The sequence below is a fragment of the Takifugu rubripes genome, chromosome 12 (assembly GCF_901000725.2).
Source record: "Takifugu rubripes chromosome 12, fTakRub1.2, whole genome shotgun sequence".
NCBI classification, from domain to species: domain Eukaryota; kingdom Metazoa; phylum Chordata; class Actinopteri; order Tetraodontiformes; family Tetraodontidae; genus Takifugu; species Takifugu rubripes.
The window spans coordinates 12,521,769-12,545,955 of NC_042296.1; the positions used below are offsets into that span (position 1 = coordinate 12,521,769).

General features: G+C 46.8%; 1 protein-coding gene across 2 annotated transcripts; it reads right to left on the bottom strand.

Annotated features, from left to right (window-relative positions):
- Positions 1 to 2,086: 2,086 nt before the first annotated feature.
- Positions 2,087 to 21,014, bottom strand: LOC101074866 (adhesion G protein-coupled receptor B1-like). Of its 2 annotated transcripts, XM_029845533.1 has the most exons (32): positions 20,536 to 21,014; positions 17,610 to 18,428; positions 16,729 to 16,878; positions 16,531 to 16,629; positions 16,281 to 16,445; positions 15,878 to 16,042; positions 14,876 to 15,040; positions 14,621 to 14,785; positions 14,417 to 14,518; positions 14,221 to 14,327; positions 13,871 to 14,065; positions 13,698 to 13,766; positions 12,821 to 12,926; positions 12,476 to 12,619; positions 12,317 to 12,386; positions 12,108 to 12,210; positions 11,647 to 11,690; positions 10,189 to 10,315; positions 7,338 to 7,441; positions 7,138 to 7,240; positions 6,850 to 7,000; positions 6,677 to 6,746; positions 6,523 to 6,589; positions 6,351 to 6,436; positions 6,084 to 6,255; positions 5,880 to 5,975; positions 5,725 to 5,764; positions 4,981 to 5,603; positions 4,850 to 4,885; positions 4,654 to 4,758; positions 4,383 to 4,433; positions 2,087 to 4,161 (listed from the first exon to the last, which is right to left on the bottom strand). In XM_029845533.1, exons 2-32 carry the CDS (start codon positions 18,310 to 18,312, stop codon positions 3,964 to 3,966), a joined length of 4,581 nt encoding a protein of 1,526 aa, XP_029701393.1. In that variant the 5' UTR covers positions 18,313 to 18,428; positions 20,536 to 21,014; the 3' UTR covers positions 2,087 to 3,963. The 2 variants fall into 2 exon arrangements, with proteins under 2 accessions (XP_029701393.1, XP_029701394.1); XM_029845534.1 differs by lacking the exon at positions 4,383 to 4,433.
- Positions 21,015 to 24,187: the final 3,173 nt, after the last annotated feature.

Sequence of the window (24,187 nt, forward strand, 5' to 3'; positions counted from 1 at the left end):
GTTGACACGTTGAGAGCAAAAGAGAGGAAAAAGCAGCATCATTTACACTGAATATTTTGACAACCTGCACAAAAACGGCGCGAGATACTGAACGATATGTGTGGGAGACGGGGAGCGACTCTCACAATATGCTTTCACTTCTGGCTCTGTGGTTCCCATGATCCAAGGCTGATGTGGGAGTCCAGCCACAGACCGGTCCGGGCCACGCTGGCTCCGAGAGAGCCTGAACGCTGCCACCCTCAAGCCGAATCAAACCGAGAAAGTGTCACACATCAATAACCACAAGCTGCCATTAGTCAGAGTCCATCAGAACAGAGACAGATGCCAAGTGGACTTAATGTCAGACTGCTTCAGTTCCTTTGCCCTCGTGGAACCCGGAGGATCCATAGCTGAAATGAGCTTCTGTCTGATCATTGATCAATCATTCATCATGCAGGAATGAGTTTCATTTTTAGTGGTAATAACAATGATGGCTCCGCTCTCAGTGCAGTAACCCTGATAGATGAGTGAAACTAAACAGAGGGGCAAAAGGTGCTATATACATATTTACTCTTATAATGGCCCTGGCTGACTGGATCAGTAGAATGGAATTTACCCTAAAACTTCAGTGTTAAAGTCAACCAACTTCTCTTTCTGAAGGTTGTCATTGAGAAACCAAAAACTATCTTAAAAGGTAAGAGAATCGGATTAAAAGGATCTATTTAAACAGTCCAGCTTTGGTCTAAATCTGTAAAAAAAACAACCCAAAAAAACCACATCATCTGATTTTCAAAAAAGGAAAGAACAGAAATAAGCAGCAGGGAGAGAAAAAAAGGTGTAATAGACAGACAAGGACAAATCTGGCACACGTGAGAGCGGTGTGACTTCGAGGGATGCTAATGAACAGATCCAACAGGGAGAGTTCAAATAGATAAATGGAGATTATTTCAGCGTTTAATGGTTCAGATGATCCAAAACAGCTTCACCACTGGGAGGATGTAGGAAGATGCATATGAAGGCAACAGAAAGGAAGCAGGAAGCAGCTTAGAAACACGAGAGAAGGGAGTAAATAAACCAAAGTGAAGGAGTAAACGAGTAATTGACATGATGGAACGCAAATTAATCTAATAAATAAAAAAGACTGAAAACAGTTAAATAAATACGACCAACGAGCGTGAACAGTCGCCTTATATTAATATTTTTGTTGAAGATGTTCTGAAGACTGAGGCGGCTGGAACTCAGTCTGTAGGTGACTGGACTGAAAAGCAGAGGGGTCTTGGTTCAAGGCCCAGTGTCCAGAACACCTTCAGAGCCCTGCTGAGGTACCCTTGAGCAAGGTACAAAGGGATATAACCAAGAGAGTTCCAGAGAGTGACCATACATATCGTAATGGTTCGTGTTCCATCCTGAAACCGCTCCTGGCGATGAGAACAACCAGACGTGCGAATCATGCGGCAGGAGGGTAGAACCAAGCTGACCTCGCCAATGAGCAGTGCTCAACAAATGGATGATGCAGATCTCCTCCAGATTACGCCTGGCAGCAGAATTACTGGCTGGTTCAATTGAGAGGGAGGAGATTGTGTGGGGAAGCTAGAGGGTGGGGCAGCAGGGCTGCGGAGGAGAAAAACCACATTTGTTATGTTCAGGACTCGTCCTATTTTTAAAAAGAGGTCACAGTCGCACTCCAGCCCCTGTCAAATTTGTTTATTTCCTCATTACTCATCTTCATAGATCTTTTTTCTCTGTGATGATTTCGCTCCCTGAGAAGCACAGAATTAGAACAGAAGTGAAGTGCACTTTTATCATCTTAAGTTTGCTGGTTTTCTACCTCCGCATCTCAGCTATATTTAGGGAACAAAGTGATGGCCGTGCACTTTAATGTGCAAAGTCCAATTCTCCCGTTCTCCTTACTGGAGCACTTTCATGTTTTTGCTTGCCAGTGTTAAACTCCTAACTTTTAATTTTAATTTTTTTCATTTACTGTGTTTGGTTTTGCTGTTGGATAAAGGGCGACGTGGTTCCGATGGTCCTGAAGTGGGGAAGTTTGTGGAGCGTAACACACCCGAGCCCAAAAACCCAGCTGTCAATAAACAACCTGCAGACCGCATTCTTCATGTAATATAGATTTCTTTTTATTAGAAATAATTCACATTCATTTTGTGCTGTGAAAACTGTACAGAACTACAGAAGGTAAACTGGAACATTAAAAAAAATAAAAGCAGAGACAAGAAAGTACAAATGGGTATTCAGTACAAGTACCTTGAGGTATGAACAGGACTAAGGGAAGGAGGAATCTGGACAGGACTTGGCTGGTAGTACATATGACTGAGTGACTGACAAGGTTATCAAAACACTGTCACAGAAGACGTGAGGTTCAGTTACCCATCGCTACACAGCAGAGAGTAATGACAAATATCCTGAAGCACAGTTTAAAGATATTCATAGGCTATCATTCATTTTATATAATACTTGCTTTATAGAAGTACAGTTATCTACCTGTCACAGAGAGCTCCGAATAAGGAGGCCTTGCGCTAATAAATCTCTAATAAACAAATTCCTTGAATTACTAATACATTTCATAGAATATTCTCATAAAGCATCTATATGCTCTGCACATATGAGGAAGATGGTATAAAAGATTGAAACCGTTGGTAAGAAAAAAATTCTGCCTAAATCGTAATATATCGATCTTGCTTGAGCATCAAGCACCCATCATATTGCACTATAACACACTGATGGCTAAAAACACAAATGTGTTGAAGTCTCGAGGACCCGATGCCGTGCTGGAAGTCAAATCAGCACCGAGAGCCTCTGCTCAGTCCAAGAGTTCTGCAAGGCTGAGAAACAAAAGGGCGATGATGAAAGGTTTTCCGACCCCTTAAATCCACATGTACAACATGGAAGAGCCTGCATCTTGTGCCAGCCGAGGGAAGGGGGGCAGTTCCTCCCCAACGTGTTTTCCCATCCAGCAATTTTCCCAGAGTGCACTGCTCTTCCCGTGCAAGAGTCCGTGTTCATCCTGGTGCTGGTGTTTTGGTAACAAAGCAAGATGCCGTAGAAACCAGGACATGTTACCTCCATCACCACTCGCATGTTTGTCCCGATGCAGTCCATATGGGCTCACAACACATTGTAACGCTCTAAATCCTTATTTTAGAGCCTGTCCTCGTATATCACATTTCACTCAATAAAAGTTCTGCCAACCGGCTTCACAGAAACTATAGGCCAGAAACTATAGTCTAAAAACTTAATAGGGCAAAAGCAAAGATAACGACGAAAATAAGAGTAAATATTGTAATAATTGTGGTGATGTTAAGAGCGAGAGGCACTGTCACTCCTAAAGTAGACAGAATTCTTTTGGAAGAGTCTTAACGTAGAAGCAGTGAAACCAAAAACACAAAAGAAGAAAAAAAGTACAGCACAAAAGAAAAGTCTGTGCCCACACCAAACGGTAAAGTGTTGGTCCTTCATTCTGCCGCGCTTTCTCCTAGTCTGGAAGGTAACCTGGCTGGAAGAGCAGCAGCCACAGATTCCGGGTGTCCTCCCAGGAAGAAGGGAGGATGGACCGCGTGTTATGATAGTCATGTTTTTCACCAAAGTTAAGTGAAGGAAAAAAGAAGCACAGACATGTTGACCACATCTTCTGAGCCACATGGGCTCAAGAAACTCCCAGTGAAGCCGTAATGGAACCACAACCAGTCCTGGTCCGCGGAAACCACCAATCGCTCCACTAACCCTCTGACCTTCAGAGCCCTCCGACATGAGAGGTCCACACAGAGAAGCTACATTAAAAACCCCACCACCACTAACCCTACACCCTTACTACCTCCCTCCTGGCTCTGGTTGAGGGTTGAAGACTTTGATTTGGGGACCAACTTTCTGCCTTTCTTGGTTTTCCTGCACTATCCATGTTGGACACCATCCCAAACCAAAAAAATTGACCAAGGTGAAATCGGGTGACATGACTAGCCCCCTTCCTTCCCCTCAGACCTCTGTCTGCAGGTCGATGATGTCCTGGCCCACCAGAGGGATGGTGGTGCCCGTCTTCTCCCACTCCACAGAGTGCAGGTCCCGAGGTGAGGCAGCGAGGGGCTCCAGGTCCTTGCGGACCCACGCGGGGGGTGACTGCGGAATACCCCGGACTCCCTCCCATGGCCTGTCCAGAGGAGCCTGCTGTTTGTCCTGTGGAAATACAACAAGAAGGCCCTTTAGAACAGTTGAGTCCCCATCAGGTCCAGATAATTCCTGATATAATCGAAATGTTCTGGGCTTTACTGCCTAAAAAGTGACATTCTGATAATGTCACTGACAATTACTCCACGAGGCAAGTGGAGGCATATATGATGGTGTGTCTCCTCTATACAGTAAATTTTGAGAATGTGAGGTTGTATAGAAACACTCACACTGTGGTTTGTTTTGTCACTTCCTCCTGAAGACACACTCCATCTCACAGACTGAAAAAAGGAAGAAAATACATCCTTATTCAAATGGTCCGAGTGTAACGCTAACTATAATTCAATAAACAAATTATTGTTTGTTTTTTAATTTTTGATGGTTTTAAGATCAAATTACATTATTAATTATAACACATTCATTGCCTCAGTTTTTTTTTTTTCAGAATTATTTTTTTCTCCACTTCCTGTAAAATCCTGACGGGAATATCGTTGGCGTTACCTTGCTGTCGGAGGCCGGCGACTCTCTGTCCTTCTCAGCATGATGTAGTTTCCGGTTCAGGTCCTGCAGCATGTTCTGGTGGCGCTTCTTCGTGTGCATGATTTTCTGGAGAGGAAAAAAGCAAGAGGCTCAATCTTGAGTTCCATCACCTTTGTAAGGCAACAACTCCAATAAAAGGCCTCTGCAAAATATTTACCTCAAAATCCAATTCAGCATATCGCGACTTCTGTCTCTGCAATGTTTAAAGAAATGGGAAGAAAATTTAGATTCCAATATGTGATCAGTGCAGCAGAATGCAAAAACCCAGAAAAACACACAACATCTTACCTCCAAGGAGCTCATGGACAGAGTGGAGATGGTCTCGCTCTTGGACATCATCGAGTTCATGGACTCGAATGTGTTCTCCAGGCTGCTGTGGGTGATGTGAGACTCGCTGGACATGTTGTGGATGTTCTGGATGGGGGAGTCTCTCTCTGAAAACGATATGCTGACCTGGTCGGGTGGGATCGACTGGATCCCAAAAGCGGCTTGGGGCTCGGCGAAGGGTCCACCGAGGTGCATCAGTCTGGCCTGTGGCAGCTGATCCATGCTGATGTTGTATTTTGTTGGGTCGTCTTTGGGCTTGGACCTCAAGGTAGAGGTAGTGTTGGGCAAGAGGACATAGCCGCTGCCCTCGGACATGCTGCCCTCACCCTGGGCACCAACCAGATCTGCATCCAGCTGCTTGAAGAGCTCCCCTTCACAGACGTACACAGGTTTTCCACAGGATGGATCGATTCCTCCCACCAGACGGCTCTTCTCCCTCCGCAGGGTGAGAGTGTGGCTGGAGTATTCCGGAACTGCCTGCATGTGACTCTTGCTGGGTTTGGACGGCAGCGTGTGGAAGTTGGACCCCATGGGGAGAGGCAGGTGGGGAGGGGGCATCTTCTCCTCGGAGGAGCTCTTCATTCCTTTGAGTTGAATAAAGTTGTTCAATAAATACGTTCCTTTTCATGCACGCAAGGCTCATCAAAAATTGAATTGCAAATGCAAATGATTAAGAGCACAACGAAAGCAAAGTAAAAAGCTCACCTTGTCTGCTTGAATCACCATCCTTTTCGCTGTCAGACTGCTGATACAAGAATAAGAAATGTTTTATCAGTGCTTAATGTATGCACATTTTCATTTAGGGATAGAATACAAGAGGCACTCAAGACATTAAAAGGGCAATAAGCCAAAAAATTTACCATATGCTGAGTGTGGCTATTGTGAAGGGAACTGCCTGAGTCTCCATTTCCATCATCCTTGCGGTCTACCACTCTGCACTTGACAGCTTCCTGAACCTAATGAGAGGAAATGAAAAAAGATCTTTCAAACCACGGCATAAAAAAACAAGAAAGTCTACTTTCCAACGCCAATGACTTTCTTACGTAAATGCCCCCCCCCCTTACCTCTCTACGAAGGATGCAATGAACCATGACGATGATGAAACCCTCCAGAGAGTCGAAGATGGCAAACAGGATCTGGAAGAGGGCGGAGCGGCGGTCAGTGATTGCCAGGACCGCAGACATCCAGGTGAGGGCCAGCAGGGGCAGAACTACGCAGGAGCTCCACAGCGATGCCCTGAAGCGTTGGAAAACAGATTAGATGCAACAGATGGACTCAGACATCAAACACATCATCACTATTTATGCAATAACATGATCCATAAAACCTACCCAGCCCTCTCCTTCAGCTTCACATCGGTGATGCCATCTTTGGAGACTAGCTTGTTGAAAACCAGAATACCAATTACCATGTTCACCTGTTCATGAGACAAAAGGGAAAATGAGGCAATGCAGTAATGGGCAATGCATCTAATAAAAGAGTATATTAGGTTAGTGTATGTACCAAAACAACAGCTGCAGCAGGGCCAACAAAGGAGTAGAGAAGACCACCCTCAAGAGACAGCCAGCAGCTAGAGAAAGAGAGAGAGGAACTTTAATTCGTAAGTAGGCTGAATTACTGAAAAAAAATGCCCCAAAAATGGATGACTGAGACTCACTAGTTGACGGTGCCATATCCGTTAGCTTTGGTGAAGCCCACAGAGACGGCTACAACCAATGCAGGAAGGCCTAAATGAAAAAAAAAAAACGAAAGGGGAAAAGGTCAGACTCCTAATACATGAAATTAGCTCTTAAATAAGGGCGACGCAAGCAGCGAGACGGCCAGTCTTACCCCAGCCCAAGCATAAGAAGCGTTTGCGGATGATGCGGTTGCGCAGACGACCAGTGACGGCCATGTAGGACTGCCAAGCTTCTGTCAGCACCCAGCAGAAAGAAGAGAGGAAGAAGAAGTGCAGCAGAGCTGCTACGAGAGCACACACCACCTGTGGGAGCCCGCAAGGAAGACAGGAAAGAAACGAAAGAAAGATGAAAAATCTGTGTCTGCTGAGAAGCTACCTAACACCACCTGAAGCAGGGTGAGGGTTAGAGAGAGGTACCAAAGACTAGACGAGCCTCTCACCTTGTTGCGAGCTTGAGTTTGTCCGACAAGAATGAGAGCATTGGAGCATATGATGGAGAGGCAGAAGTTAATAAGGATGACGGAGCGCTCAGAGCGGATGTACCTGAAGGGTTGGAAAAGGTAGAGGAAGCAGATGAATTAGAGGGAGACCAGAGCACACAACGAATTCAGTTCCAGGCTTCCATATTCAGGTTACTTACTTCCACACGGAGACGTAGATGATGATGAGGAGCAGCAGGGTGAGAGAGGAGACCCCACAGCCAACAATGAGAGTCACGGAGGGGAGCAGTGCCTTGTCCATGATCTATAAGAGAGGAGACAAGAGCAAACAAGCCTTTTAGACCTGATTATGCACATGCAGACATACACAGACGTGGGGGGGTGGTAGCAGCGCCGAGGTGCTCACACATGCGTACATCAGCACAGCCTCGGGGTGGGTGCTGCTATCTGGAAAAACAGACAGCTCCCTGTAGGCAAACAGTTGAATGGCACAATCAGGCCATGGCGGAGGCAAGGTGACCTCAAGGTGAACATGTCAGAAAGATGGAGAGGCAAACTAAACAAACGGTCAGGGGCACTGTGCTTCTCCGTTGGGCTCTGGACTCATCAAACGAGGCGAGAGGGACATGGAGGGGTATTAATCATTTCCCTGGGGAGGTTAAGGCGGCTGCTGTATTCAGTCATTAGACTTAAATGCAACGGCGACCTTCTAATCACTGACAGACATCTCAGCTTTTTTCTCTCTCCACTTTAGCTTAAGCATTTTCACACCCTTATCTTTGTGCCAACTAGCGGCGCTTTCCTCGTCGCTGCGGGAACGAACAGGTGGACCATTATCACCTGTGCATTAATCAGCCGCTGCCTGGCCTTCTGATCTCTGACAGCAACTTAGCGCCTGCCACCGCCGGCAGCAGCGACCCTCCTTGTGTTCAAACAGCTCTGGCACTGAACCTCCAGTCGAGGAAGAGGGGGCAGGGTCGTCTCTCCTGCTGTTCGCTCACGGGTCATTGTCACACAGTCACACAAAGCCCAGCTCCTTCAGACAGCCCATTTCAGCCATAACATTACTTACCCCCCCCCCCCCCCCCCCCCCCCACACACACACACACTCACACACTCGTGTCTCTTTAAAGAGTTTCTCAGATAATTTTACGCCTCTGATCAGATATTTCCTCATGATAAACCACACAAACAGATGGCTCCTCTCAACAAAGGGCGTAATTATATTTTTAACACAAAGAGCTGGGCGAGGCAATAGCTTAAATCCCCCTAAAACCTCGAATATGAAGGGGAGAGAGGGCAAAGACCCACCTTTGCCTGTCATTTAAGTGACAGTGGCGGTAAATTCTTACGCAGCAACTGTTTGTCCGGCACGGTTGCTGATGTGTTTGCAGTCGGACAGTAACGAGTTTAAACAGTTCAGTTTTCAATATGTGCTCCTCATAGACTTTTGGGAAATCAGACCACAGCTGGTAAAATCCAGCCTGCGGCAACCATAGACTAATTTATTGCCACCTACAGGACAGGCATCCCAAAACAGATGGCAGATAGCGCAACATTTATGCCCAATTCATCTCGGAATGAGGGGAAAAGACATAAAATAGCAAGGTAGACATGGGGATAAGTTGCCCCCCTGCTTTGTCTCAGTATCTGGTGACAGACAGTGCCTGAATCTGGCACATGTCCCCCTGTCCTTGACCACATCCCATGCTCTCCTTTTGACTGAGCGGAGAAACTCGACCAACCCCATCAAGCTGGCAGGCCGAACTTCCTAATTTGGGCCATGGAGAGCATCTGCAGCGCTAACTATGTGGTCTGTTCCCACCGGGCCATCGTGTTTCCGACACACACGATGATACAAGATATCTGAAGTCTGACCATATCAGATGGGAGACTGCCGCATCTGGCTGTTTTTCACATAGCCCCTCCTCCCTCCCTTCTCCCCTCTCTCATAAGACTCCCAAGAAGACATTATTGAAAATATCCACGCTACACATCAAAGGGTGGATGGAGAAGGAGGAGGGGGAGAGGAGGAGGAAGCATCAATGCATGACCAGACGTCTGTCGCTCATTGGCCCGCCTCTCTGGCATTTGCAGACTTGCTGCTGTGGCCAAAGAGGAAGATGAGGAAGAGTGGAGGTGGAGGTCTCATCAAGAATTGATTATACGCCAGGATATTGGCAGAACAAATGATTGTTGTGGTTGAAATGTGGGTGGCACGGCTCTCTCTGGCATCACGGATCAGGTGTAAATTTTAAATATAAACAATAGATCAGGTGCAGCAAAGACCTCATAGATTTAACAGGTGAAGGTGAACTCTTTCCCACAGAAGCAGGAGACATATATGCACAACAGCTGCACATCTTATGCAGAAATCTTTTCAGTCTGTTACAGACCTGCCATTTCTCATGAGTGTTTAGAGGAGAAGGGGTAGGGGCTCTGTGTGTGTGTGTGTGTGTGTTCCTCAGCATTAACGAAAGATTTCACAGACCGAGTTTGCGCTGCAGAAGCCGTTGCCACGGCAACTGGAGAGCCAGCTACTGCAAAAGCTGCACAGTACATTGTGGAAAATTACATGTTGTCATTGCGCGTGAAAATTAGGCAATGCATAATTATGCATTTTTTTTGGAATCCACGTGTCAAATGTGGAGAAAAACCACAAGAATAAAACACAACTTACAGTAAAGTAAACTGGGAAATGAATGTCAGTGAATGAAGCACATTCCCCAAAAGGCTGCAAAACGATTAGTTTTGCCATTTAGGCATCTTAATATTAGCAAAAATTCTAAGGTTGCACAACTGGCACGCCAGTGCGCAGTTATTTGTTTTTGCCTTTTCATTAATGCACCGCTATTTCTGCGCAGGAGCGTGTTGAAAATGAGAAAATTGTGAAATAAAAGGACGTGAAATTGCTCGATGAAATGCGCGGAAACAGCGAGGCGGCGACGGCAGAGCGCGCGAAAACAACAACCGCGCGATGCACACGAGCAAATTCCCAACCACGAATGTCGGAGAGAAAAGAGGTCGATGAGGAGACAGAAGAAGACTTACCGAGTCGAAGTTGACGCGCGCTAAAATGGCGAAGGTGGAGACGCTGTCACACACGCATTTGGTTCTGAATGAATGGACGGGAACCGCTCTGCAGCTCCGAGCAGACCAGGACCCAAGCAGAGAAGAGCTGCACAAGGAGGGAGAGGCAAAGGCAACGACGTGTTAGGAGAGGAGGCATCTGACAAATGCGAGCGTCTGCTAGCCTTACTGGCTGAAAAAAACAAAAAAAACCCATATATTTCACAGAATGGTGCCTCAAAGATAGAAGTTTGACCGTGCCATAAAGAAAAACAGCAGTTTTACATTTTATATGATAATACAGAGATATCATAATATAGGTGTCCAGCAAACGTGATATACATTGAGTAAACATTGTTTTATGTGCTTTAAGGGACCCTGATTATATTAACCTTTATGTGCATGTGATTAACAGCAATGGGTGCCACAGTTAAAGGTGGCACTCTTTCATAATTCTGCAATATGGATTTTACAGCCCACATTTCTCATTGTAAGAAGTATTTTCCCTGCAGACATGAGAGCAACCTGCGTCCTGTACTGGGGACAAAGGACAGCATGTTCCCTTCTTTTGTAAAGGCAGGAGGGGGGGACACGATGACAATGTGAGTTTTGAATAATAGTCCAGAGCACAGAAATCCAAGTTATTCTGTTTGTGGTTTGACGCAGAAATGAATCAGCGACTATTGTTCCGTATCTCTGCCATATCTTATACATGTATAAAATTGGAGAATAACTGAGCCTAAGCCTTTAATGCAGAGAATAACAGCAGATAAAACCTTGGCTCCTATAAAACAAACAAAGAAAACACTGCCGCTCCGCTGCCATGTTGAAAATGGCACATGTGCAGCTGTTTCCTTATCTTTGAAAGCTGCATTTACGGGACAGCGAATGCATAAGATGTCCACTGATCCTCAGCTCAGCCACAGCTTCCGCTTCTCTCATTTCCACCACTTCTCTTCACCCATTAATCACATCAGATGTCCACAGCTAATCTGATCTGAGTCCCACCATCCTCCCTCCTGAAGCAAGCCTTTATTCTATCCCTTTTCAGCAACTTCCTGTTCCTCCTGCTTGATTGTACATTCTAATATGTCTATCTGGATGTGCGCCTATTTTCCCTTTTGTCATCTGTCTCCGAGGCGCCACAGCGATTAACCTCAGCAGCGAAGGCTGCCTTCTTCTGTGAGCCCACGCTCTGGGCTGTGACCTCCTCGGATACTGTGACGATCTCACTCATTGATGTATGTAATAGAATTTGTTTGCGTCGCCTGAGCACCCCCCCCCCCCCACCCCCAAATCTCTGAGCGCAGGTGTGTGCGTGCTGACAGCTGCGTGATGGACGACAGCACATCAGATGACGAAGGCCACCCAGGATATTAAAAAATAAAAAAGGTGTGACGTTTAGACACGCAATTAAGAAGACAAACTGTCCATACTTACGCATCACTCTCGTCCCATGAGATGCAGGTCTCGTTCACAGTGCCCTGCAGGAGAGGAGCAGATGGAGGAGTCAGTGTGGGGACTCTCCAAATAAAACTGTCCTGGCTGCAACAGTGTACTGTACACGTGTGACATGCAACAGCCTCACACCAACCACCTTCCCACACTTTTTTGCCACCCTTTGCTGTAAGGGTGCCACCCCACACAAGGCTAAAAAGGGCCACAGAAACTCGTTATTTCCAGGGTTTCTGAGAATGATCTGCTCAGCTACATGGACCCTTTGCTGGGGTTTCAACGGACAGTGACTACGGGTGAACGGCACCGTGTCACTGCAAATGTCAGCAAAATGTCAGCGGACTGTGATAAGTAAACACCGGGGGGTGGGGGATGGGGGGGGGTGGGGGATGGGGTGGGGGGGTCGTTGAGGCTCTGCCTGACCGGGGCGACTGTCAGGGACTCACGTTGTGGAGATGAGGGAACTCGATTTCAACGGGCGATGACAGAAGCGTCGGGGTGGGCTTGACAATCACCGACACCACCTTAGAGTTGAGCAGGGAGTTGTTGCTGTGGAGACAAAGCAAATCACAGTTGTCCATATGCCGCAGACGACTTCGGCTCCTGAGACTTTTTAATAACCAGCGCCATCTTGTGACAAATATGCGTCACTCACCTCTGGAAGGGAAGAATAGAAGCAAGGTTTCTGTAGAGGATGATGCCGGTTACAAGAGCATCGCTGCCATCTGGGGGTTAAAAAAGGCAAATGAAATCTCGGACTTGCATTCACACTGCTGCACACTTGAGCAAGAACCTTCTGTTTCCTCAAACCCACCAGACTGTTCAATGGACAGAGCATCGCGGGAGACAGAGATCTTCTCCTCTGAGGTCCTGATCCAGTCCAACATGCCCCTCCAGCCCTTCAGGGGGAATGTAAAGTTGGAGCTCGTGGTTGTTGGGCGTTTGTGGATGCTCATGACTGAGGAGCACAAAGAACGAGCACATTCAGAACCATCTTATGCAAAGGACACTTTCCTGTTATGTGACTGGCCGAATGTCACCTTTACTCAACAATATCAGTGTGACTTCACAGGGTCAGTCGACGTGTGAAGAGTGTGAAGAACTCTTTAGAGTGATAAAAGGTTTTTTTTTAGCCGTAGCTGAAGACGGCTGGGCTCACCTAAATTCTCAGTGACTTCGTAAATGTCCTGGAAGCCGCTCATTTGCATGCCAATCATGTTTACGAACTCCTCAACAAGGTGGAGGAACTCCTTAATGTTGCTTCCCTAAAAGTTGGGGGGGAAAAGGGAGATAAGGTCAGATAAAGGGCAGTTTACATCAAAAGTAGAACCAATCCAACAAGATTATCTATCATACACGTCTGCCTGCGCTAATATCTATGTGGTATTCAACAAGAAGAAGAAACTGTTCTTGCTGCTATGCAACAGCAGAACTTCCCTAAGACCATAAATGGACAGGCTGTTGATTCATACTGGTGCTTTCTTCTCTCTTTTTTTTGGTCCTTTCTCTCAGTTGAAGGGAGGGCAGTCCGGCTTGCGTTTCTCTGACGCAGAACTGCATTCACGTGGGCGCAAGGTGTGTTCTTGCATGCATACGTGTTTTCCCTCTACAGCCACCACAGATTGGACAGTGGGCGTAGTGATTCTCCCTGATTCAACTGCGCTCTGTCTCGCTTGTTCTCACCTAAAAGTGTTCAGTGTTTCCCTGTTGCTGCAGCCTCAGTAATTACGAAGGCTCAAGCAAGTCAGCCAGTACTTCCCCCCTAAATAAAGAGCTGTTTTTGGAGGGGTTGTGAGCCTGGGATTCTCATTAAAACTCAGCACCCACTTTCATTTTTATATAAGGTTTACAGGTGAAACAGGACATTGGGAATTGTAAGTCAGCCTCCGTCCTTGTCCTCCTCTTATTTCCTCACACCCTCTCTCTACATACTGAGTAGCTTCTGCACACACTTATGACATCAACAGTTATCAGAACTTATTTTTTCCCCCGTTTATATTTAGTCACACACAAACACACACCCTCTTATCACGTACCAACTGTGCCTCTTCCCATTTGTCATGATGTTCCTCCTTTAGTAAGTTGCTGATGGTCTGGACGTAGTTCTGCAGATACATTAAGACAGAATTATAAGAGCGAAAAATAAAACATGGCTTGAAAAGGAACTATAAAGAAATGGCGGATCAGTCATTTCGGCTCATCCTTTTACCTCCACGTCAGCGTTGCTCAGCTTCAGACTGTTTCCTTTGTACAGGTCGGTTGTGTTTTTCAGGATTTCCATGATGGCCAACAGGTCGCCGCTGTACTTTGCACCGTCGTCGGATGAGAATCTCAGCCGTGAAATGACCTCAGCAAACCCGTCCATGCTTTGGCCCATCTGTGATTTGGAAACGTAGTCTCTGGACTACAGGAGACAGAAAAAGAAAGGTTCATTTGAATCTTTGACGTTTGCCATCATTATCATCATCATCATCATCATCATCATCATCATCATCATCATCATCATCATTGCCTCCAAAAGCAGCTAGCATTTTAATAAGGCTTGTTTGTGATGCGTACCAGAAGCTGAATGTTCTCGTAGCTCTTAGAGACACACTTGACATAAGTTGGGTTTTCCCAGGAGGCGAGACCGACCGCATCCAGGGTGCAACGGCGCAGAATCATGCCTGTTGTAGGAGAAAGCGCTTATTTGTTAATGTTATGATGGGAAATAAAAAGGATGCAGATAAAAAGGATGCAGCTGTGGGAACCGTACCTGAAGCATCAGCAGGGCAAACGACTGCTGCCTCATCTCCAGCGGGGGTTTTCCTCCACACAGCCTCTCCGGTGTTCTGCTCAGCACAGATCTCATGGGGCTCTGAAGATGTGAGTCCAAGTATTAGGGTGAAAAAAATCTTTTCTATAGCCTAAATCATGCTGTTTGGTAAGAACACTGTTCTACAGCTTCAGGGTCACTGACCAGGGCATCTCCTTTCATTGCACCGCTTGTGCTCCCCCTTTTCACCAGGGCAGGGCTCACCACCGAAGAAAGGCCCTTTGCAGACTCTCTGTCGCTGCTGAATCCCACCTCCACATGTTTTGCTGCAGCTGCCCCAAGAACTCCATGCATGCCAGCGTCCATCAACTGAACAGAGACAGGATTTTGAGCTGGGTTTGACACTTAGGTAACTTTAGTTTGGAAAGTAAACACTGAGAGGTGAGACTTCAGTTTTACCTGGACAGTCTTTCAGGAAGCAGTTAGCTGTCTCTTTCCAGCTGCCATGGCACTCAGAGCCGCCGTAGGAAGGTCCATTGCACTCCCGTGTTCTCTGTCTGGTACCGTTGGAACAAGAAGCCGAACACGCGCTCCAGGTTGACCACTCATTCCAATTTCCGTCCACTAGAGGGAGACATAGGAACACACATCTCGAGAGCGTTAAGAGGAGCGCAAGACCGTCAAACCACAGGCATCATGGTGCACTGATGCTATTGTTCGAGGTAAGTAGAGTATTTCCACCTTTCCTTCAAGCTCGACTGCCTACATTATCCGTAGTCTATTTTAATGAGCCGTATTTGTCTTGTTCAACGGACCTTTCTTAGAACCCCCCCACAAAAAAGCAGATAACTTGCTGTTTCTCTGCTGAATGGGTTATAAAGGATGACGACTTCCTCCTTTCAATTTAAAATGAAAAGGGTAATCATCTCAGCAATGACTTTGCTCAAGAGCCCATCTTCTCTTTTGCCCGTTAATTTAGCTGCGGCTCATAGAGACATCTACTGATCAAAACATGCAATTGCAACGAAGACATAAAAATCACTCCACTGAAGAGCAAAGCAGGGCACGACAAAAGGGAACGAATTTCTACAGATTTCAAATAATACCTCAAAGCATTTTGATTCTTGAGAGGTAGCCCAAGAGGGGCGTTTTAAATGTATCAAGTGACCATGACTGCAGTATTAGTCACGGGCAATTATACAGCTTCTGAGTAATGCCCACATAAGCCGTTTTCTGTGGAGGCGTCTGATTTAATACAAACCCATCTGTCTGTCAGTGTTTTTGATGTGATAATGTCAGTAAACCATTGAATTGCCATATGAATCAGGAGGCCAAAGTGTCAAGGGTGCCAACAAAACTGACATACGGACGCAGTAATTAAGAAACTGATGTTTTATGTATGCTTCTAATTCCTGTGTGCATTGACGAGCGACTGGAGTGATCTGAAGTTCCTTGACTCACCTGGGCAGACAGCGATGTTGCAGAACTTGGTCTGTCTCGTTGGGCCGCGGCAAGGCTCTCCTCCATTCTTAGGCATCTTGCAGGTGCGAGTACGGTCACGATAACCTCGACCGCATGTAGATGAACAAAGGCTCCAGGGGGTCCACTCATCCCAGGCACCATCCACTGCACATGGGTCACATGGGAAGATGCTTCATTAAAAAATGCATTCTTTGACCCGAGTGATGTGCAGCAACTGCCCTAAAGGCCATTTAGTTGATCAGATCGTTGTCTCTTCTCGGGTAAAAACCACTTTAAGGTGTTTACGTCCCTGTCCCAGGAAATGTCACTGGTATTTTCTTGGAGTTCTTCTGCCATCTGCTATGCTCACATTAGAACAGTAGAGGAGGAACTGTGCACTCACCGGTGCACACGGCTGTGTTGTTGCATGCGCGGTTCTCGCGCAGGGGTCCCGTGCACTGGGTGGTGAAGGAAGTGGTGGCACAGAGGCGGGTGCGGCTCTGCCAGCCCTCTCCACAGCTGACTGAGCACGTGCTCCAGGGTGACCACTCATCTGTTTTACCATCTACTGCAGATGAATGAGGAATCATAGGATTAGTTCCCATTTTTGTCAGTATTGTTGTTTATCATGTAAACTGTTTCACCAGGCTCACCAGTTTGGGTGGCAACAACTCCGTAGTTAGAATCATCAGCGTTTTCTCTCTTCAGTCCAACGATGCCACGTGGGCTTTGGCTCCTGCTGCGCTCTTTGCCTAAGAGAAGACGGGAACGTTGCACGTTTATTGTGTTGAATTTGAGCTTCCTACATATGAGAGATCCCAGCTAAATGACTCCCTTGCAGGCGGCCTTACCAACACAGGCCTGAGTGTTGCAGGCCCGGCCTTCTTCAACTGTGCCCTCGCACACGCCGTCCTCGGGCTGGCAGCTCCGGCTGCGGACCTGGACTCCGCCGCTACATTCCTGGCTGCACGCTGACCAGCGCCCCCACCCTGCCCAGCCCTCTGCAGGGAGAGATAACAGAGACACAGAGTGAGGTGGAGAGACAAATAAAGTCCGCTCAAACCCAACACTTCAGTAAACGTTGAACAACAGCAAGTGGGAATGAGTCGAATCAGCAAGCCTGACTCTAAGGAACAGAACTCAGCACTCAGCTTGATGGATGCACCATTTTAAATGATAGCTGTGTGCTTTCAGCCACTCGGTGTGCACCACTGCAGAGCTGTGTGCGAGGCCAGCAGAGACGTTGCTATGACTACCACAAGAGCTGCCCTTCGATTTCTGTTGCCGACTAACTGTGAGGGCTTTGTGCTTTCCTTTGAGCCCCCCACCCCTCCCAAAAAACCTAACCAAACAAACAAAGTTGAGACTCCCTACCAAGCCAACAAGAATCATAATGGGGAACTGCCAATATGTGGTTTCGGCCACTTGAGGCCAACAACTTTTCCTAACAGCTATCATTTACTTCTCATTACTGTGGGTCTGTGGAGGGCACATCCTCCACCTGCTCTGCAAACAGGGGTTATTACCCTGAGCAGCCTCAAAGACACAGACCCTGAGTGATAGAAGGGCTGGAGGCTGCACGCAGGGCCGTTTTCTTTGAAGAACATGGTGACCCACTGCCTCAAAAGAGCAGATCGGTCAACAACATTACATAACTAATAAGATATTCAACATTGTGGGATGAATAGTCTCAGGTAACTTCTTTCAGTAGACTACATCACGTTTTACTTACTGATGATCTCAGCATCACGACCGTTGTCCCGGGGAACGGGAAGGCATTTCTCGACATAGACGCCACCTCTGTAGCAGCTTCCCGGCTTCCTCTTGGGGGCCTCCCAGCATTGGCAGGGTGTGTTCATGATGCCGCAGGGGTAGTCATGGGTGCTACTGGACAGGCATTTCTCCAGCCACTGGCACAGCATCTGGCAGGCGTGCATGCTTGGGTTCCTCTTCCCCACAACCAGAAACTCAGCCTTGAACTCACTGACATCGTTCTGCTCTTCCACAGTCTCCAGGCTGTTACTCGGCGCCACCTTGCGGATCTGCAGGAATTGTTTGCTGGACTCGAGATAAGTGACAGAAGTCGATGCGTCGCACAGTCGGACCACCTCGTCGAAGCTCTCCATACCCAGGTAGGTGCGAGAAGTCTCGATGAAAGAGTCGAACTGGAAGGTTCTGATCTGGCGAGGATTGCAGGGGTCGGTCGGCTTGGTAATTTTCATATAGACACTGTAGCGGCGGGGGTCGGGGTTTTGCAGGGTCCAGGAGCAAGGAGTGGAAGGCAGGGTTGCAGTGGATGAAAAGACCCCAAAGAAGCGATTCTGTTCCAGGGTTGCGCAGGTGGCGGAGGCTGGGCCAGAGGGTGTGCAGGAGGTCAGGCCGAAGAAGAGCAGAACCACGGCCACGCAGGGGCCTATAAGAGCTGACCACGCCATTGGGTCTGCCTAAAGAGATGATCCTGTTCTTATTTCGCTGATAGCTGGCTGTACCAGGTGGTTTTCTTTGACAGGTTACTGCACTAGAGGTGCAGATCTTTTGACTTATGAGGGAGCTGCAGAACAAGAGAACAAAAAGGGGAGGGGGGGGGGGGGGGGGGGGTTAGTCACAACTTTCTTTCAGCAAAATGAAAGGTTTGTTTAAGCATATTTTCTTCTTAAAATATGCAGGATATCAGTTTAATGTTTTTCAGGGTCAGGGTTTAGCATCAGATCACTTCAACAATGTTCCAGGGCAAATTCAATGATCTAAGCTGCCCAGTTCTCCAGCACATAATTGAGCGCGACAATTACAGTACTTCACAGCGGGTTGGTATCTTCAAGCTCTTGCTTTTCCCTCCCACACACCGAGCAGAAGCACAAATCATGTGCGTCAGTCTGACGTCCACAGGACTATCGCCACTAGCAACCAGACATGTATTACCATAGTTCTGTTATTCAAGCAATGCACTCCTCTAAATGAATAGTAAACAAGGGCAATGATGTGTGTCTGTGGAGAAATGCAATCATATACCCTAGTGTAGCAGGATCTCTTGCTATATGAAATACTGGTGCATGCATTTGAACACCCGGCAGTCACTCATTCGTGCACATTAAAATGCATGCATTCAAAATGTGATATATTATAAAGGTTACAAATTGTGTATTTTGTCATGCACTGCAGACGTGCTGCATGCATCATCAAGGAAAAGGTTGCACGCGCGACTCTCTGTCCAGCAAGCGTCTGCAGAGTGCAGAGTTAAAAATCAAGGTACACAGACCGGGTGGAAAATGTGACAACGCCGCTGCTCGCTAGCATCTTTCATTCAAGGTTCATTCAATGCATATCTTCGGCATCCTCTGATCCCACCTAGATAATACATGGTTTATGACCAGGTCTCTAATAAAGAAGTGCATGGTTCAAGTACTGTATTTTTTAAAATGTAACGTATCATAAAGGGTCAGCAGAGAGCGGCATAAACTGCACCGCTGCCTGCAGCTACATCTACTCTGACAAGCACCTGCACCTCTCAAACACATAATTACTTAGCGCGCATCTCTTTTTCACATCACTGTGCCTCCCTCTCACCCTCCCTCTTCTGTGTGTGTGCAACACAGCAAAGACCTCAGCTCTGTGTGAGTGGGTCTCTCTCCCGCCTCGCAAAAACCGGAAGCTCCTTGAATGGGCATCCGATGAGGCACACGTTGAATGCAAAGTGGTCCAGCTGTCACAGGAGAGCTCTGTCTCCTGCATGGATTCTGAACCCCCCCCCCCCCCCCCCCCCCATCGAACCAACTCTCTCTTCAGCTGTCATTATCACCATTTCTGCAACGCAGACAGACTCTTGTTGTTATGGAGACAGACTTTAAAACTGGACAAAAGAGCAACGCAATGCCCGACGCACAATTCCAAACCACAGAGGTTTTGCAGTAGCAAAGCTGTTGCTGGTACCTCAAGACTACATTCTGAGGCTATAAGAAACATGTGAATGTCCAATGTGGCATCGTCACTGCAAAGGCAAATTCAACAATTGTCCCCTTAAACGGTGCCTGCTACCATCGTGATGATTCGGTGCCCACAAACTGCTATTTATCTGCTCCTGTGCCTACGCTGCACATGAAACCACCTGGTTGTAACTCCACGTGACAGCGAAGATGCAGCCAGGCACATCTGAAACAAATTGCCACATCATGCTGACAGCAAGACCGTGCAGTTTACCTTCAGACGTCCACGATCCAGTTATTAAATCTTTAGATGAATTCAGTATTTGTTATTCAAGAGTGAGCCTCCTTCAGTCACAAATATCTTTGGAGAGGCAGAGATAACAGTTTAAAACAGTTTCTTGCCTCAGTTATATAGTTTTCCAAATCATCACGTGCAAATTGAAGATACGAAATCATCTTGACTGCACAACTTGTGGCCCCAATCTATCGATATACTGACTGTTTGTGTCACTTCATCCAGAAGTATAAGGCAGTGCTATGACACCATACTAACATAGGACTTATATATAGTGACGTAATATGTCTGAACAGTAATAAAAGTAATAAAACTGACAGTAAATGAGCGGGTTCGAGAGTTTCAGCACCACGGACAGCAACAGACTTCAACTCTGCACAACTGCGGAGACAACGCGCACTCATTCAGTGGTCAGACACAGACATTCCTCTTGTTTTACTTACTTTCAGCCACTTTCTTTGACGTCTTGTCAGTCAGAAGGCTCTCTATCCGGCCACCAGGTAGTTCTGGAGGTGTCGCGGGTAGCAGCGACTCTGAAACCGACGCGCTTCAGATGTGCGTTCTGGCCGAAAAACTTTCGCGGAGCTTGAAGTCGCTGACAGGATGCGACAGGTCAAGCCCGACCCCAGCGGGTCGATCCCAAGATTCAGTGCAGTCCGCTCTCACAAGCAAAGAAATATAAAATGACTCAAACCAAACTCCAAAGAGTTTACTACCAACTTAGTTTAGCCGCTCGTGTCCAGAAGGCTGGCGTACAGCGGAGTGACAAATTGGTCGTATTGGAGCTCCAGCAGACAGTCCGTCGATTCAAACGCTTTGGTCTCGCTTCTCTCTAAGCTCCAGGAAAAATGTTGGTACTTCTACTCCCGGCTTCGGAGTCTTCTTGCTTGCGGTCTTTGCACTGCAAGTGGATCCAGTCTCAGTGAAGCGCATGGCCTTCTCTGGGAGGTATATATCCAACCCCGCCCCCCCTGCTCAAGTTGGAGTTTGTGCGTGGATGGCGCGCCGAAGTGAATGAGACAGCATCAAGACGGGAGGGAGGGGGGGACGAGTAGCGTGCGGGGGAGACGAGTGTGTGCGTGCGCGCACGAGTGAACGAGAGCGAGAGAGCGCGTTAACACACGGAAGAGGGAGGAATCAGTGGAGAAAGGAGGGGGCTATGCAGCGAGACACAGACAAACGATCATGAACAGCAAATTACGCACATATCAACGCAGAGCCAAAGGTACCGGAAGGAGGTTCAGAGGATTGGGACTGCCGTGCACGCGTGCACAGCAGTGAACAAAGAGATGACTCGTCTGAATGTTGAAACGCCTGAGGTTTTACTGAAGGGAGAGGTGCAGCTGTTGCCGAGCGGTGTGAAGGACAGCAACGGACGGTTAGAGCCGATGCCTAAAATTCACTGATACAACCTTAAATCTCCTTTATGCCCATTAAAGGTCAGTGTCCCCACACCCTTTTAAAATAAGTTTATGTCCAGACTGCAGAGGAGGGACATTACAGGTGCACATTCAGTCTCACACAGTCATGAGCACACACAGGAACAGGCATCACCCCTCCACCTCTCCCTGTTCCCTCCCTCCCTCGCTCCCTCGCTCCCTCCCTCCCTTCCTGCAGTCTCCCTCCTGGGATGTGGGTGGATCTGGGTAATTCTAGAAGTGTGAAAGGGAAAACCTAATGTGGGTGTCTGCGTGTTGCTGTAATGCCTGTGTCGTTCCTCTTGCAAGCAACAAAAAAGGAGATAGATACATAAAAAAGGAAGAAATTGAACCAACAACATAAGTCAGGAAGTGAAAAGCAAAAGCTGGTATGAGTGATCAGGTTCACCATGACTGACATCTGATAGGAGGGATCAGTCATGTGTTGTGGTCCGGACCTTGAGGGGGCGATTGCCAGTTTAAGGGGGATTACTGAAGCAGTTCCCCCTCTTTAATGAGTTCAGCTCATTTCATTTACCGCATGACATCATCACAGAATGGACGAAACTGCTTGACCCAAGAACTCAGTTGTTATGGTTACCAGTTAACACTCTAAACTTGAATCTACGCTCCTTTTGAAGAGGTTGCCCAACCCAAATAGTCATAATAACTTTTGCTTCAAACCCACCTGTGTCGGTGGGGGGTGGGGTGGGGGTGCTATATGACCAGAACCAATGAAGGGAAAGATCTGCATTTGTGTCTCTTTGCTCATGTGAACCACGTCACCACAAAACCTCCTGCTGTCCCAACATGGTCACACATCTTTACATAAAACTCTTTGTCATACATGAAGTGATCGCCCACATTTCAGCTCTTGGATTATATCATACCGATTTGCTTCCCCGCGGAGGAAAGCCTATAATGATACAGTTATCATTGTAACTGTAATTAACCTGCTTTTATGTGACATTAACAAATAGCTTCATTACCCTGATTCATTCATGAAGTGGTTGCATCGGTCGTTGGGTTCAGTCTATCTGTTCCATACTCACAGCCACACTGGTTACCACAAAATGTCGAAAGAAGCTCTGAATCAGAGCCGCATGTAAATGTCCACAGTCAATTAAAAAAAAAAAACATCATAAAGAAGAAATATTGGGAGTCAGAAACAACAGATTAGCTGCTACACCTGTATTTTTGAACCTTTTCGAGCTTCTGCTATGGCTGCCCTGTTTGGGAGGAGGTGTGGGCAGCAGAAGGCACACTTACATAAACGAATGAAAAAAGTTGGAAAGACTCAACACTGCGCTTTACAACACAGAGACAAGCGCCCATAAGCCAAGTAAGGTCATTCTCCAACAGAGGAAACTCAACCTTTGCCTTTTTGTTATTTCTTGCATTTGTTGTGCGATCTGTGATTATTTAAAAAACACTAATGTATTCTTCCTCCTGATTTCCTGCTCTCCCTGTGGCCATGAACGCATCTGGGCTCTAGGTGGTGCTGTTTTTGATTGGATGCGGTAGAAAAGAAGCCGCATTCAGGAGAAACGGCACTTCTTGCTGAGAGGGAGGAACACTTTGCTGCAATTACCAGTTTATAACTACAGCTACTGAAACATGTCAAAAAGCGAATTGGCAGGTGCCACATTGTGAGTGAGGAGCGAGAGATGCTGTGCTGCTAACCTGCAGGAGCTGCACGTGTTAACCTGTTTACTGAAAACGGATTCCAGTCATTACCTTCTCATCCTACATGATGATAAAAGGGGTCGGCAAACTCATTGGGGTTGATGAAATTCCCAATATTTTAAACTGGAGTGCTTTTCAGACAGGCTGTTCTGATGTTTTCAGCAAGCAGCTGCAGTAGCAGCACTAAAAGGGGGGCTGGGGGGTGGATGGGGGGGGGGGGGGGGGGGGGGGGTCATCCAATGCAATTTGTAAACACCTAAACACATCTTCCATTTTACTGGAGAAACAGTGAAATGACTCAGCAAAAGAAAGGAGAAAGTAGCAAAACCACTACTGTGTTATGATTGACAGAGCTTTATGGAAGGGTGTGTTCACTATATGTCGCCTGCTTTTACCACAGTACAAAGAAGAAGTAGGGCAGAAACTGGGCCAGGTTTTTTTAAAAAAAATTGCTGTAACTGTCAGAATTACGTATATAAATAAGACGCAGATCATCCGACCTGCTGCCTGTCACTCCTGCTACAGTGCAGCGAGGAGAGCTTTATTCTGGAAATATAACAACATCAATAATAATAGCGCTTTAGCACATCCATCATTACACAAGCTGACTTGCAAGCAGTTTTTATTTTTAATTTCAGTGGAAAAACTCCAAGTTCGTCTACAGTTTTGATTTGGGCGAGATCTCTGCCTCTACAGGCGGTGAGAAAGAAAGGTGGAAAAAGAAGTGTGTGCAGACGTGCGACCAACACTCCAACTGCTTTTCCTGGTATGAATGAAAAATGCCAGATTGATATGTTGAATGAATTATTAGTTCAAGTCTTTTTAACCACAAAAACGAAATTGATGTCTGCTTCAAATGAAGACTCTTTCCATTCAAACACAGCTCTGATCATTCCCAAATCACATTAATAAGATTAAAGGGACCAGAAAGGAGAGGCGGAATTTAGAGAAAAGAGAACTTGAGAACTTTTTTAAGTTTACATCTACAAGT

What these genes read in the sequence shown, in the direction of transcription:
- LOC101074866 (XM_029845533.1), bottom strand. Translation starts at nt 18,312, where the DNA reads ATGGCGTGGTCAGCTCTTATAGGCCCCTGCGTGGCCGTGGTTCTGCTC. An exon ending in TCTGTCCATTGAACAGTCTG is followed by an intron (nt 12,387 to 12,475) that starts GTGGGTTTGAGG and finishes TTTAACCCCCAG; the next exon opens with ATGGCAGCGATGCTCTTGTA. An exon ending in GGATATGGCACCGTCAACTA is followed by an intron (nt 6,590 to 6,676) that starts GTGAGTCTCAGT and finishes CTCTTTCTCTAG; the next exon opens with CTGCTGGCTGTCTCTTGAGG.